Here is a 14121-nt window from a genome sequence, read left to right as displayed (position 1 = left end):
ATTCAAACAAAAAGTAGAAATTGACAAACTCAAGGTAGAATTAGAAAGATGATTTTTTTGTCTGAAATAGAAACATGGTGGAGATGGTAATTCAATCATCTGGCACAAGAAATACAGCCATGAATGTTAATTTACTTCAGACTGTAACAAAGATAGCAAATTTGTCATTTTGGAGAGAGACTAAAGAAAGAAAAGTATTGGTACTAATTGAGAAATAAATCCCAAGAAACTGTGCGGTTCTTGAAGGCCATGAATCAATACCACCTAGGAACCTCCTCACAACAGGATGCCCCAATCCTTCCCACCAAGTGCAACCTGTTTGTTTTTTTTCCCAATCTTACTGAAATAGTACCCGTTCTGCTCTCAGGAGCGTATCAAAAGCTGTAATTGTTCAGGGGTTTTTGCTCTGGCCAGCACAAAGGTACCTAAGGTCTGCAGCCACACTGTAACCAGGTGGGAATTTCTGTAGTGTCACGCTGGCTAATTATTCTGTTGGCCTGTTATTTTGTTATAATAAGCACAAGAAGCAAGATGATCTAATGTATCTTTGCATAATTTCTAGTGATGAGGCATCATTCCTAACACAGTCCACTACCTGCTTCACTTTCCTAGTATCTGATGGACACTGTGCCTCTGCAGCATTGCTGTATCTGTCCTCCCTACAGCACAGCTCAGTGATTTAAGTGAGCACTGAGTGCTGTTTGTGATTCTTCCCTGAGCCCAGGGAGAAGCATCATCCTTCCAAAATCAAAATCAAATAAACCCACGCACGGCCCCTTGCTGTGGCTCACACACAAAAACGCTCCTCGCTTTCACTCCAGCCCCTGGTCTGAATCATTCATTCACCCACTGCAGATGGTCCTCAGCCCTCAAACTCCTCAAGACCCTTTCTCTATGTATTTATTTTTCCATCTTTTTTTTCCCCTCCTTGTTGCATAACAAAGTGCCTTCATATCCTCAGGTAATTTTGGAAGAACAGTTTTGAATAGGGAAGAAGGGATGGCAGGGTAATTAAGTGGCTGAGGAAGAAGGTTGATAAAGAGCTGCTAATAGTCACTTTTACATGCTATTATTTCGAGCAAGAAAAATAAATACAGAATGGCTGCAGGGCCATCAGACTCTGCAGTGAATGTGACATAGGAAAGGATGGCAGCCAGAGCAGAGAAAGAGGAAGAGAAAGCAAAAGGCTTCACAGTGGGACAGCTCCAAATCTGAAATCTTGCCCGTTCTCCCCAAATAGTCCATATCACTTTAATGTACACCCATCTAACAGAAAATCTAACATTTTTCAATATATTAAAAAAAAAAGAAAAATATATAGTGAAGGGGGAAAAAAAGAAAAAGAAAAGAAAGAAATTCTTGACTAATCTCTTTTCCTTCGTATTTCTGTCAACTTTTCATCTCCACAGTCCTTTCTCTTCCTACTCCTTATACTTTGAGAGACACAAAATAAAGGTGGAATTCAGCCTTCCTAATTGGTAACTGGAAGTCTTCTTTATGTTAAAACACAATGATCTGTTTATTGGAAACTGCTCTTCTGTAGTAACAGCCATCTCTCCATGTCATGCTGTCTGAATAATGCCTCTTGAGGATGGGGAAGAAGAATAGCATCGCAGTCAGACCCCGTGGGGTTATAAATAGCATTCTAGCAGCCTGAAAGGCTGAAGCCATCATTAAGTTGCATGCAGCTGTAGTAGTGTAGGTGGGTGAGTAAGAGCAACTCAGAGATGGGATAATGGTAACCTGGTACACAAGGGTCATTTTTCATTGATGGCGTCACTCTGTTGGGCTATTGTGCTCTCCCTAAATTAGGTCCCTGTGTTTAAGAGAGCTAAGCAAGCTCAGCCTTGCAAAGCACATTTAAAAGAAGATTAGAGGGGAAAACAGTTTGTTGTGTATTGTGATTTATACCAAACTGTGATAAACTTTTCTCACCTGGGTCAGTAATTGCTTTTATCAGCAGCAAAGTAAATGCAAGCGGAAGGGCCTTTAGGAAGCTGCACACCAGCCTCATGCATGTGGGCAATGGGGACTTTCACTGGCCAAATCAGGAAGTTGATGCAGCAATTTAGCTCAGGCTGTCCTTTCAGTGTTTTTCTCAGCAGTGTGATTCATTTTGTCATCTTGGATGTTTTCAGTGCCAAGAAGACAGAGGTCTTGGTTTTGAAAAGTCCGTTTCCATTTATTACTATTAATTTGCTTGCAGATATATAAAAATCCTACCCTAATTTCACATCGTTTATATAAAAAAACCCAGATGAAAATAATTAGCTGCCTATGTTAATTTGAGCTTGCATACACAAACATACTACTCTTCACTCATTTCTAACTAAAAAAATTGAGATCATGTTCCTCCTCCCAGTGAAGTTGTTGGGGGAGTTGCCTTAAACTTCAGTAGATATATGATTCAGCTCAATTCCCCCTGTGGGACCTGTCAGTAAGTTAAGATTCCTTGGGGGTTAATTGCTTGAGAAGAGATTTGCCTGGGATCTAAAAGGAAGGTGCAAATTGCACAACTGGAGCTTTAGTTCTGTACTGCAGCCTGGAAAAGACACTATCATTTAAAGCAAAGGGATCTCTTTTTTCAGCAATTCTGCGTCTTAATGATTAAATTTGGCTATTCTTTAATTTAGAGTATATCTTAGAGAGTCACTTCCTTTGCCATCTTGCCCAGCAGCTGTGGAAGTAGGACAAGTGCTTTTATGTTTTACTGAAATTATTCCTTTTGGCTTTTTTTGTTTGTTTGTTTGTTTGTTTGTACTCTCTTTCAAGAGTCCTTTTTTAAAAAAAAAATAAATTACTACTTTGAAATGGACTTTTCAAAAGTATTTATAAAAGAAACATGAAAGAAATAACTGTTGCAGGAGTGGAAGAGAGGACTTCTAAACTAAGTAGATAGAAGCATTCTTATTCAGACTTTTCAGATTTATGTGTGTGACTTCATTATATAAATGTGCCTTTTGCTATTCTGAAAAATCTAAGAGATGTATCACTACCAACTAAAAGCCGGGGGAAGGTTGTTCCTTCATCTTTAAAACTCTATATTCATTCTCCCATGTCACATTTTTTGTAATCCTTTCCCACCTGTATTACACTTCGAATAATCCTTCTCACTCCTTGTCACATGTGCATTAAACCTCTTTTAAAGAACAGACTTAGAGCTTCTAAAACAAGCATTTCATTTTTGTTGTGCTAAGTGTGATGTCAAATCACTATTAGAAATCTCATGCATATACCAATCTGGTATTTCTTGTGGAAGTTCCTTCCTTCGTAAATTGCTGTACTTGGTCAACCATAACATGTACTGCTGGCACTGCTCCTCTGTTCACTGCAGCTTTTGTTGTTCATCTGGAGGCAAAACATTAGCCTGTAAATAATAGAGTATATAGCTCAGTCTTCCAGAAATACCCATGCAAGTGTTATGGATTTGTTTGCATTAGCAAGGCTTCTCAATGGCAAGTGGTAATAGTACCCTCATTTTGCTTTTTGAGGATTGTAGAAAAACCTTAATATAGGAAGGACTAATCTCCTGAAACTTTGGTTTGTAACTTTGAGGAAACACTATGGCTTGTATGAAACTGAAAGGGTTTAAGTTTATAGCTGGAAAAGGTGTTTGCCTTTTTTCTCATGGCAGTTCAGTTGATAAATTCTGTTTTGCATCAGTTTACTAGACCTTGGTGTGACGGCACCTGAACACTATATACAATTTATCAGCCTTCAAAAAAAAAATTCAGATTAGGAAAAGATTTTGTTAATTATTGGTCTCCAGTACAGGAAGTTAATCCTGTTCTCAGACACACTCTTTAGTGTACTGCATCCAAGCTTCTCTGAATAGTACGCACATGTGGAAGGGCTGACTCAATCAGTGAACCTGCAAGATTTAGAAGAGGGTTTTACCACACTACCAGCAGAAAAGCTACGATGAACAAGTCTGGAAGATTAAAACTATTTACTTTCAGAAACTTGACAAACGTCTAATTGACTAGATACAGTTATATCTGCAACTGCATTTTTCTAGGTATTTTCTTCCTTAAATGTAGTGACATTTAAAAAATACAACATGCAATATAAATTCTTATTATCTAAAGTGAGTTTTCGTGTGGCTTTCTAAGGAAATCAAGTTTTTGTAAGCAGTTTATTAATCTGTCAATACCTTCTTTGATAATTTCTAGCTCTTCGAGCCTGTTTAATCTGTTGATGAACTTCAACTGCATTTAAAAGATGGTTTCAGATCTCAGTTACCAGGATTTCTTAAGTTTCCGAAACACTGTTGGCTGGATAAAGGAAAGACCCAAATTAGTGGCTCAATTCAGCTCAACAGTTTTTTCTGCTTGGTCTTTTTGTCTAGCTGGTCAGCAGAGGACACCTGAGGAACTGAAGGTTCCTTTCTCTGAGCAGGCAGAGGTTGTGGATTTAAAAGTATACTCAGAAGGAGTGTGATGCATATACCTGGGATATCTCTGGAAAGAAACTTAAAGGAACATAGGAACACAAACACACTGAAACTCAGGGTTGAGTAACGCTGTTAGAAGTTTTTAAGTGACCAGCACAAATCCTTACAGATACCAGGGAGGCTGTGATACTAGTTTATAAGACCTGTTGAAAGTGGCTTTTAACTTAACTTCTGACACACGTCTTGTCTCATATAAACGAAATTTTCCTCATAATGTTGCCGCTGAGGTCCTTCTCTTGCCTGTTTAACCAACTTCACTGAGTTTGCCTTCAGAAACATCCTTTTCCCAAGGTCTGAAGCAGGTACTTATTGTCTGCACTGACACTAGAACTTCCCCAGGCTGTCCCAAGCTAACACAGATCACCAGCTGTGGTCCATATGGACCCTCTCAATATAATGTCAGCATTTCCAGTCTTAATCTGCATTTATTTATCCTTTGCTTCCAATGCCCAGCACTGTAAAGCAACCACCTTGCCCCCTCATTTGAGTGATTATTCCAAACTCATTCCTTCCATGGGATGTACCAGAAAGCTGTGGCTGCAAGAGCAGGGCTGGTGGCAGGCTGTGCCTGCTGCTGCTGACTGCTGGAGACTTCTGTGGTCACTCCCAGTTATTTGCAACCTCATTTGACCTGCATCCCTTAAGCCCATTTGTTTGCCTCATCCCGTAACTACACCTTGCCTTTGAGAGTGTGTCTGTACTGCTCTCCAGATATTTAATTACACTGCATGTGCAGTCACACCAGTCTCGGAGGAGAGGCAGGGGGGCTGATGGCCTTCGCTCATTCTTTAGGGCGTCTGCTCTGCCATGCAGTCTGTCTTGCCTCAATTTCTCTTGGTATCTTACCTGAGCTTCAATAAAACTGTTGGAATTATATCTACAGTTCCAGTACAAGCATAGAAATATTTTTTGAACAATAAACTTTCTGAGCCAGGGCTACCAGTTTGTACAGGTCTTTGCCCGGAGTCATGACACAGGGCTTTAAGACACTGTCTTACAAAATTTTCCTTGTAGTATACAAACTCTTTTCAGATTGTGCATAAAATGTTGTTTCTGCTGTTAGGTTTGAGGAATAGCAGCAAGCCAAAAAGTTGCCCAAGTTTTGGACAGAAATGGAGCCTGGGAACCAAGCTTGAGTTTGGTCAATGAGCCGTGCAAACTGCACTCGTGAGCAGGGCATACAGACCTAGGCGGGGAGGGGCACCATCGAGAAAATTTTTAAGCTCCTAAACGTGACCATCGCTGCGCGGCCGTTTGTTCCTCCGCCGCTGGGAAGGAAGGCCGGCTCCTTCCAGCGAGCGGCAGCGCCGCAGCCCCCGGCGGGAGGCAGCGGGGCGGGCGGAGCGGACCCTGCCGGGCGCGGGGGCGGCGGGAGCGGCCGGGGGTGCGCGCCCCGCCCCGCCCCGCCCCGCCCCGCCGGGCGCCGCTGCCATAGCGATGCGGGAGCGGGCAGCGGCCGGGACGCGCGGCGGCGGCGAGGGAGCCCCGGGCCTCCCCAGGTAAGGGTGCTGCTCCGGGGTTGCTGTTGCAGGCTCCACGCTACGAGCTGGGTTTTTTTATCTCATCTCGTTGTGTTCTCTCGCCTGCCCCCCCCCGCGCCCCTTCTGCCCGCTCAGGTGCAGTTTCTCCCAGAGCCGCTTTCTCTGGGGAACTTCTCTGCCGAGAGCAGCGTCTTGGGCTCGTTTATCGTTCGACGTTTTCTTTCCGCGTGGAAAGTTGCGAGCGGTACCAGGGCTCAAGGGTCGGCCGAGGGTTGGGTGCCCGGCGGGCTTTTGTCCGGCCGGGGTGCTGCGGCGGCGGGGCTCGGCCCGGCTCTGCGCTGCCCTGCTGCCCGGCAGGCTCCGCCGCGACCCCGGCAGCAGCGGGGATTAACAGCTGCAGCGGGGGATATTCCAGGCGTCTTGCTGAAGCGCGAGCAAATCCTTTTATCCGCGGAGGAGCGGAGGCTGGCAAAACTTTCCAAGTGCGCTCGGGAGGGAGCAGCCCGAAAGGCAGCGGGCACGGGCTCCGCAGCTGCCGCGTTTCACGTGGAGGTGGGGAGTGGCTGTGCGGGTCCCGCCGGGCGCCCGGCGGTGTCCCCGCGATGGAACCCTCGGCGGGCTCCTGCACCACCTGCCGCTGCGCCTCCGCCTCGGCCAAACCCCCCGTCCCGCTGCTCTCCGAGCCCCCGCGACCCTTGCCTTGGGAAAGAGACAAAGAAGGGTCCGGGGCTGCCGCCTTCCCCAAAGCACAGCTGTACGCGTTGTCTCCTTGTTTCGGGTCAGGGGGAAACCCCCCCCCCCCGCCCCCCCCCCCCCCCCCCCCCCCCCCGCCGCCCCCATGACCCCGCCGACAGTGGCAGGTTTTCGAAGCTCCCACTGCCCCTTGCTGAAAGAACCGTGCCATGAGCTGCGTTTTTAAGGTGGAGCCAACTTCAGACTGAGCATCTCAGTGGTTTTCAGGGCATTGTTTACCATCGTGGGGAAAACTCCTGCCTAGCTAAGACCCCTGGCTGGGGCAGGAGACACATGGCCGGTGGTCCCCTCCACAGCTTTCCCAGGCACTGGAGTGTGATCTGGTCTGCTGGATCTCCCAGGCTCAGCTGAGGAGGAGATCCTTTACAGCATGTCCCAAATGCTCTAGTCACTTTCAGGTTTAAGTTTTCATTTTGTTGTCACCATAGCATAGGGTGGCTTCTGCTTTTAATTCTTGTTTTCTTTTGTAGGGAAAAAGACTTTGCTGTGCACTTGATGTAATTTCTTAGAATTTTATGTGCCAGGGGACAGACAAGTCAGTCAAGTGTCACTCAGCCTTCCAACAGAAGCAAGTCTAGGAAAAATTATGCCTGTTTTCCTCTTCCTTGCCTCCTGTTTGAAAGTTAGGTGTCCCTTGATGAATGTGTTTTAGATGAAAACCTCCCATGTGTCTCGGAGCTCAGTGCTGAGCACACGAGGAGGAAGACTGGGTTGGTGTTACTGGGAATTTCTTTCTTTTACGTGTATATGAGGATTGTATTTACTATTGTAAGGTAGGTGTGCTAGTCATATTGAATTTATTAGCTGATTAGCATTAGAGAAACAAGTACCTATTGAAATTATTCTGGTCTCTTAAATTGCTGACAAATGCAATTATACTTTGAGGGAGTGACAAATGCCTTCTCTGCACCCCTGCAACACACCTTTGTCCACCACAGAGGAACTCCTTCATTTTGTGTGTGCCTTTATTTTCTAAAAGGTAGCTGAAACTTCTTTTAGCAGGGGACTTTGTAAGAAAATTTTGTAATGTTGGCTTTTGTTTTCTTGATGCAGGCAGCACCGCCTGAGGAGCTCAGCTCATCCAGTCGATGTGAAGACAAGGCAAACCAAGGTGCAGCAGATGAAGGGGAGGCAGCAAGGTCAGCTGGGGGAGACAGCAGTGTTGCTTTGAGCTACCCCAGCCTCCACCTCCATGCCTACAGCATCGAGAGCATGACAACATTTCCGAATGGCTGTGGAAATGGCACCACTGTTACTTGTGTAGTTATGGATAATAAAGAGCCCCAAAACCAGACTACCTGTGCCAGTTATAATGGGGGACACAGCACCAGCAACAGTCTTGAGGAGGAATTTCAAGAGGACAAGCTCAGCCCTTCAAAAATCATGCGCTTTTTCACCACCCCTCGGAAACGGGCTAATTCTAGCTCTGACAGGCCTCGTTCTCTGGTTTTGATGGGCAACTCATCTACGTGGAATGCCTTTTCTTCTATCAGAAAGATGGGATCTTTCAAGAAGTTGAAATCTTCAGTTCAGCAAGGACCTCAAACAAGGGAGTGCTCAGACATTGTAAATGACAACAGCATAGGCAAACATGGTTCAAACGGAGCAGTGGTGCGAGTTCAGAATAACAGGTATTCCTATTCGGGGCCTCTTCATGATTTCCAGAATGCAGTGGATGGTTTAGCTTCTGACTGCTCTGATGTGGAGGAGAGCGATGAGTCCTTCCTGAGGAACACTCATCGCTCACGCAGCATCAGGCGGGCTTACGGTGCTGGCCGCATAAACTTGTTAGACACAGATAAAGTTCAGAGTCGCCACAACTGTGTTAGGCCAACATCACCTGTCATTGCAGAGCCAAAGATCTGTGAAATTTTGGTGAAAGACTCCGAAAACAACAGGATCATTTATTGGAGAAGCAAAAGTTCAGATAATTTGAACTTTCTGAAGAAAAGCTCATTCAAACGGAAGTCCACCTCCAACCTTGCTGATCTGAAGGTTTCAAATGAAAAACAGATGCCAGCCAGGACTGTGAGTGTTCCTTCTGCTGACTCCGACAAAAGTGGTGGAAACCCGGAGAGGCGATCCAAGCGATGGAGGAGCCCTATCAGAGCAAAGGATTTTGACCGAGTCTTGAAACTCGTCAGTAATGTTACAGATGTTGCAAGGAAGAAGGATGGCCCCAAGAACATAGCCCCTTCTTCCAGTGAGCTGTCCCAGAGAACAAGGTCAAACAGCAGGCTGCACGATGACTACTCCCGCAGGGTTTCCAGCAGCACGGATCATGACAGGAAGAGATGCACCTCCTCAGTATCCAGTCCAGACTCTTCCTTGCCAGGAACACCTTGCCTGCAAAGCCCTGTGATTGCTCAGGATAAAAAGGCTGAAATGAATGTAGGTGTCACTGAGGATAAAAGCTCCAGGATGTCATCAGGTATCCCGGACTCTGATAGCTTTTCACCTACTCTGGATGACATGAGTCCATTTCCCAATGAAGTCTTTTATTCAGACTCAGATGAACCAAAAGCTAGTCAGCAGTGTACAGATGAAGCTGAAAACCTTCACATTCCAGTCAGGCCAACTACTCCAAAGCCTCAAAGTCCAACTGCAGGGAAGGTCAAGTGCAGTATGAATTTCCAGTGTTCAAACCATCACAGCACATTGTCACTGAGCTCATCGGAGAGCGAGGAGAGAGTTGAGGTACCAGGGCTGAAGCTGGGCAAGAATCCTGTTTGCTTCCAGGACTCAGTGCAAACTGTGTATTATGATGATGGAAATGAAGACAGTGGCATAAGCAGCCACTCTCAGCTGAGCCTCAATTTAGCCTGTGGTACTGAAGAGAAAAAGGAAGAGGTAAGAAAGAAAGCAAAACTCTTCAGAAGTGATGTATTTGCCCTATTGGGTTTTGTCTATTAATGCAAAACAATGCAAAGTAATGGCTGCTGCAGCTTGTTATTGCTAAAATATGCTGACAGCAATTATTTCCTTTAAATATTCTCTTTGGATGCTAATGTACAATTATTTTTTCTTTGCACATTAATATCAAAGGAAGTTTTGGCAGCAAAGGTATTTGTGTATGTTTTCAAGGGCAGCTCGTTGCACCCTGAAGAATCACCACCTTGTCATGTGGCCTTGTCAGACTTTACCAGCCTGAGCAGGGTCTGGCTGTATTTTCTTCACAACTGAAAGGTCTTTTTAATTTTAAAGAGTCCGTGTATTCTGAAGTAGTGTTGACTTACTGTAAAGCACTTTGCCTGTGGAAACCTTGCAGAACATGGTAATATTTGTAGAGCAGTGTGGCGTGAAAGACACAGTACAGAGGTTTAAGCATTCAGTTGTATCCAATGTTTTCCCTGTGCAGTGATGACCATACCGAGGGTAAACTGCTTGCTTATTCTTTTGCTTGCCAACTGCAGGCAGCAGTACTTTAGACACTGGACTGAGTGCTTTGCTACTGTTCTCGCTGCACCTGATGAATGATTTCATACTCTCAGTGAATGGGTAGATGGATATATTGCAGCACCTGTGAGGTAAATTCACATGATAGCGCTGTGCCCCCACCTAAAAAATGGTGTGAGTTGGCACCAGAGAAGTTGCAATGATTTGGCAGCCTTGGTGAAGAGCTGTCAGACATATCCTGCTCCTGTCTGAAGCAGTGAGGCTTAGCTCAGCCCCAGCTCACTGTGGCAAATATCCATCTGGATCTGTATAAATATGCAAGTCATTCACAGAATAAAGCTTACATATCTTTTAAGCCACCTCAGTTTGACTAAAGTATCTTAGACCTTAGGTAGGAGATAGGCAAGGCAATGGTGCAGCTGCACAAGCTTCAGCCTTTCCTGCTGTGAAGTTTTAAAATGTCTGCGAAGCTGTCCTACTTTAAAGGCTTGGCACAGTTTTTGCAAACTAACTGTAAATGGTTACAGAGCTTATCAGTATTGTCCTTCTGCTGGAGAAAAGCAATTTTGTTTGCTGTTGTGTTTGCAGCAATGGTAAGATTGAAAAAGTAAACTCAGTGTGTATAAATGTCTGGGCTCAGAGGTTATTCCTCTTCTGGAGCCATAGAATTGCTCCAACCATCCATATTTTCCAAAACTCTCACTTATGTGCAAGGAGAAGCTTTCACACTGCCAGAAGAGGCGAGAGTCCTAGTGTGGAGAGATGCCAGTTGTATTTCTCAGGAGTAAAAGGAGAGGTGGAATTAATGCTACTCATCTACCATCTAGTGGTGAGCTGCCATCATGACCCAGAAGAAATTAATCAGGTCCTTCTCCTTAGCTCCCAACAAACCAGTACAGTTTTTACATGAATGTGTGTACATTGGTTGGATAAAAGTTACTGCAGTTTTTAGTTTTAACACCACATTCTGTTATTATCTAACATGCAATTTAAGTTTTCTCTTTATATTATAACATTTTTTAGGGTAATTGTGAGTGTCCTTTAGTGCTTGCTTCAGTTGTCTAAAATACAGAGTGTGCACTGGTGGCAGCTCTGGGGTTGTGTAATGGGCAGGCAGACAATATGGGATGGATCCCAGCAAAAGATGGAGGAATGGTGGCCAGGGAACAGGCTCCTTGGCTGTAAGCCCTCACTCTGCTGTGAGCACTGCCTGGAGCCCCTGTGCTTCGTAAAAACAGCTGTGGCATAGCTGCATCCAGACAGACCTCTCTTCTGATGGAAAAAAACAAAATTTTTGGAGGTGGTAGGTGTGGGTTGGAAGCAGGAGCTGTGCAGGAGAGGGTCTGCTTTTATCTTATTATACAGGGGGTATAAAGTCTGTTATTTCTTTTTTCCATGCCTGTTTCTCATCTCATACACAACCCTAAAGCTGTGGCACTCAGAGTGACTGCAAAACAGGTAGAGTGGTATGATTTCTTCCTACTGTTTCTTTGGAGGATTTAATTTCCTGCTTTACAGCATGCTTCCCTCAGCGTGGAGCTAGCTTGGCACCAGAGATACTTATGCCAGGTTATTTTTTAATTGGAGTTTATTCAGCCTGTAGGCACTTTTATGAATGCCACGTACTTGCACAATGAGGTCACTGGGGTTTGAACTTTTGACTACAATTCATTTTTACCTTACACCTCCGCAGAACTGTACCTGCCCAGCAAGTTGTTCTGTGATGGCTGAGTGCTTGGTTTGCTCTCAACAATGAGTGTGGAGCCATGGACATCACCCCTTTGAAAAATTTTGTCTGAACCTTAAATACACTGTATTGATGGACAACTCTGCACTGTTTCCATGTTTCATGGACCTGCCTTTCTGTCCAGATTTCATATATAAGCCAGTATATATTCCAGTACAGCTGCTAAAGCTTGAAGACATGTTTCAGTACTGAGCTTAGAAGGTCCTAACCAGTCAGGCTCAAATAAGTTCTCTTTTCAGGACTGGCTGCTGTAGCTGGAAGAAAGTGTAGTTGATTTCCTTACTCACTCATCTAATAGATTAGTCAGCAAATGAAATCTGTGGAATTTGGGCCATATTTTCCCAAATATGGAAACGAAATATTTCTACCTTGTGTTTCCCCACCAGTGTAAAGCTGGTTTTGCAGTATTCTTACAAGGACATCTATTTGTTCATCAGAGCTGATGTTTTGGGTTTGTTTGTTTTGTTTTTTTTTTTTCTTATGTGACTGAGTCTTGAGATCCTGTCACTTCACTTTGTTGGTTTCACTAAAACGCAAAGTTTGGAATGAAGCAGGGGAGATTTCTTGGTTTTTGGTCCTGACTGAGGTTGTTTCCCAGGGAAAAGCTAATTAAGTGCAGCCTGGATCTGTGCCTCAGCACTTCTGAAGCTATAGAGGTGTGAGTCACCAAAGCTCACCTGTGACATCCCATGCTTTGCCACTGTCTACTTCATGCTACTGTCATTTATATTGAATATTTTGCTTTTAAATAGCATGAAGAGATGATTAAGTACAAGCTTGTACTTGTTTGGAGTGTTTCACATAGTCTTTGCACTCATGAAGGAAGAGCCCCATGTCACTGGAATAATGAAAACTTAGTCTATTTCGCATTGGCGTGTGTCAGCCACTAAGGCTGCCTGAACAAAACACTGTTCCGAATTTTTTATAAAAAAGTAAAAGTCAAGTCACTTGACATTTCACCTACTCCTTCACAAACTCTTTAGATCATCTGGTATTTAGGTTGCCTTGCTGGCATCTGGCTTCACAGTACACCAGACTTTTTATTACTTGAGTACCTTATCTGCATGACCATAAGTGCATGATAAATTACAGTGAAGAGGTAACTCTGCTGTAATTATGATTGAGTCACAGTTTATTTGCAGACAATATTTTAAATGTTCTAAGACCTGTCTGTCAACTCATTTATGCCCATGCCATATAGAAGTCAGTGGTCCCAGCTAGTCCACATCATAAAGTGCCCAGTGCTCAGCTGTTGGCAGAGTTGAGCTGCTTTGTCATGGACAGGTCTCTGGGCTCTGAATATTGAGCACACAGGGTTTAACTTGGAGGACAGCTTATAAAGATGAAGCTTATAAAGACAGCTTATAAAGAAGACCTTTAGGGGTGGGATACAGAGGACTTAGATATGTCCTCACTGTTTGTCCTCACTATTTCTAGCTTCAAAAAGTGTCCTCACAGTGAAGGACCAATGGGTGGTAGCTGGATGTGGTCATGTTCAATGCCTGCAAGGAGCAAGCAGCAGCCAGGATCTGAGGATGACCATCTGTAGTACATGCTTTAAGTTCCTGAGTGCTGTGGGGCTGGGCATGAGAACACTTGCTGGGACCTAGCTGCTTTCAGCTCTCTGAACTCTTCCTTTTCGATTTATTCACCTCTGGTTCATCCACATGCAATTTAGAATGTAGCTTAATCATTCTAATGTATATAACTGTAAATGTGATAAACTGTGAAGGATAATTAGGTGAAGTAGTGGGGGAAATTTCTTAAACTGGGTTTACTCCTAAGGGACTTGTAATTTGGAGTGAGGGCTCACCACTCCAGTGGCACTCTGGTCTTGCTGACTACAGGGCCTGGGGACAGAGCAGCAGAACCCATCACAGGCTCTGAACAGCATCTGACAGAAAACTGAGGTTTCAGTTAGACCACACAACACTGGATTTGCACTGAACTCTGAGCTGCTCTGCACAAGTCAGGATGCATTCACACAATGTTCCCACAGTCACTCAGTGAGTGACTTCCAGACACATTTGCCCAGAGCTGGACTAGAAACCACTGCTCATTGCTACAAACCTAGATTGCAGAATCCATTGCTGCAATAATGCAGCAGGGAGCCTTCAAATGACAGGAGTATCTTGTTATTGTAACAAAACCTCCTTCAACTCTCAGCAGCAGAGCTGTCATCCATTTGGTGTGGCCCATAATCATTGTTGCTATATCCGCTACTAGGAAGAAGAAAAACAAGGCAGTCGTGACAGTAATCTGAATTCTGGATTGAGTTGAATTTTAGACCA

General features: G+C 44.5%; 1 protein-coding gene across 5 annotated transcripts in view; it reads left to right on the top strand.

Annotated features, from left to right (window-relative positions):
* Window positions 1–14121, top strand: part of SPATA13 (spermatogenesis associated 13) — a 147468-nt gene that overhangs the window by 94859 nt on the left and 38488 nt on the right. For 4 of the 5 annotated variants that reach the window (XM_038127720.1, XM_038127683.1, XM_038127711.1 and 1 more), the window contains exon 2: window positions 7741–9537. In XM_038127720.1, the coding sequence (XP_037983648.1) occupies window positions 7741–9537 (1797 nt within the window). Of the gene's footprint in view, window positions 1–5812; window positions 5953–7740; window positions 9538–14121 lie in introns of those variants that run through there. The other variant, XM_038127694.1, reaches the window with a different exon arrangement.

This window comes from Motacilla alba, chromosome 1 (genome assembly GCF_015832195.1).
Source record: "Motacilla alba alba isolate MOTALB_02 chromosome 1, Motacilla_alba_V1.0_pri, whole genome shotgun sequence".
Classification (NCBI taxonomy): domain Eukaryota; kingdom Metazoa; phylum Chordata; class Aves; order Passeriformes; family Motacillidae; genus Motacilla; species Motacilla alba.
The sequence above is the reverse complement of the archived record's forward strand: the minus strand, read 5'-3'. Positions and strand labels throughout refer to the sequence as shown.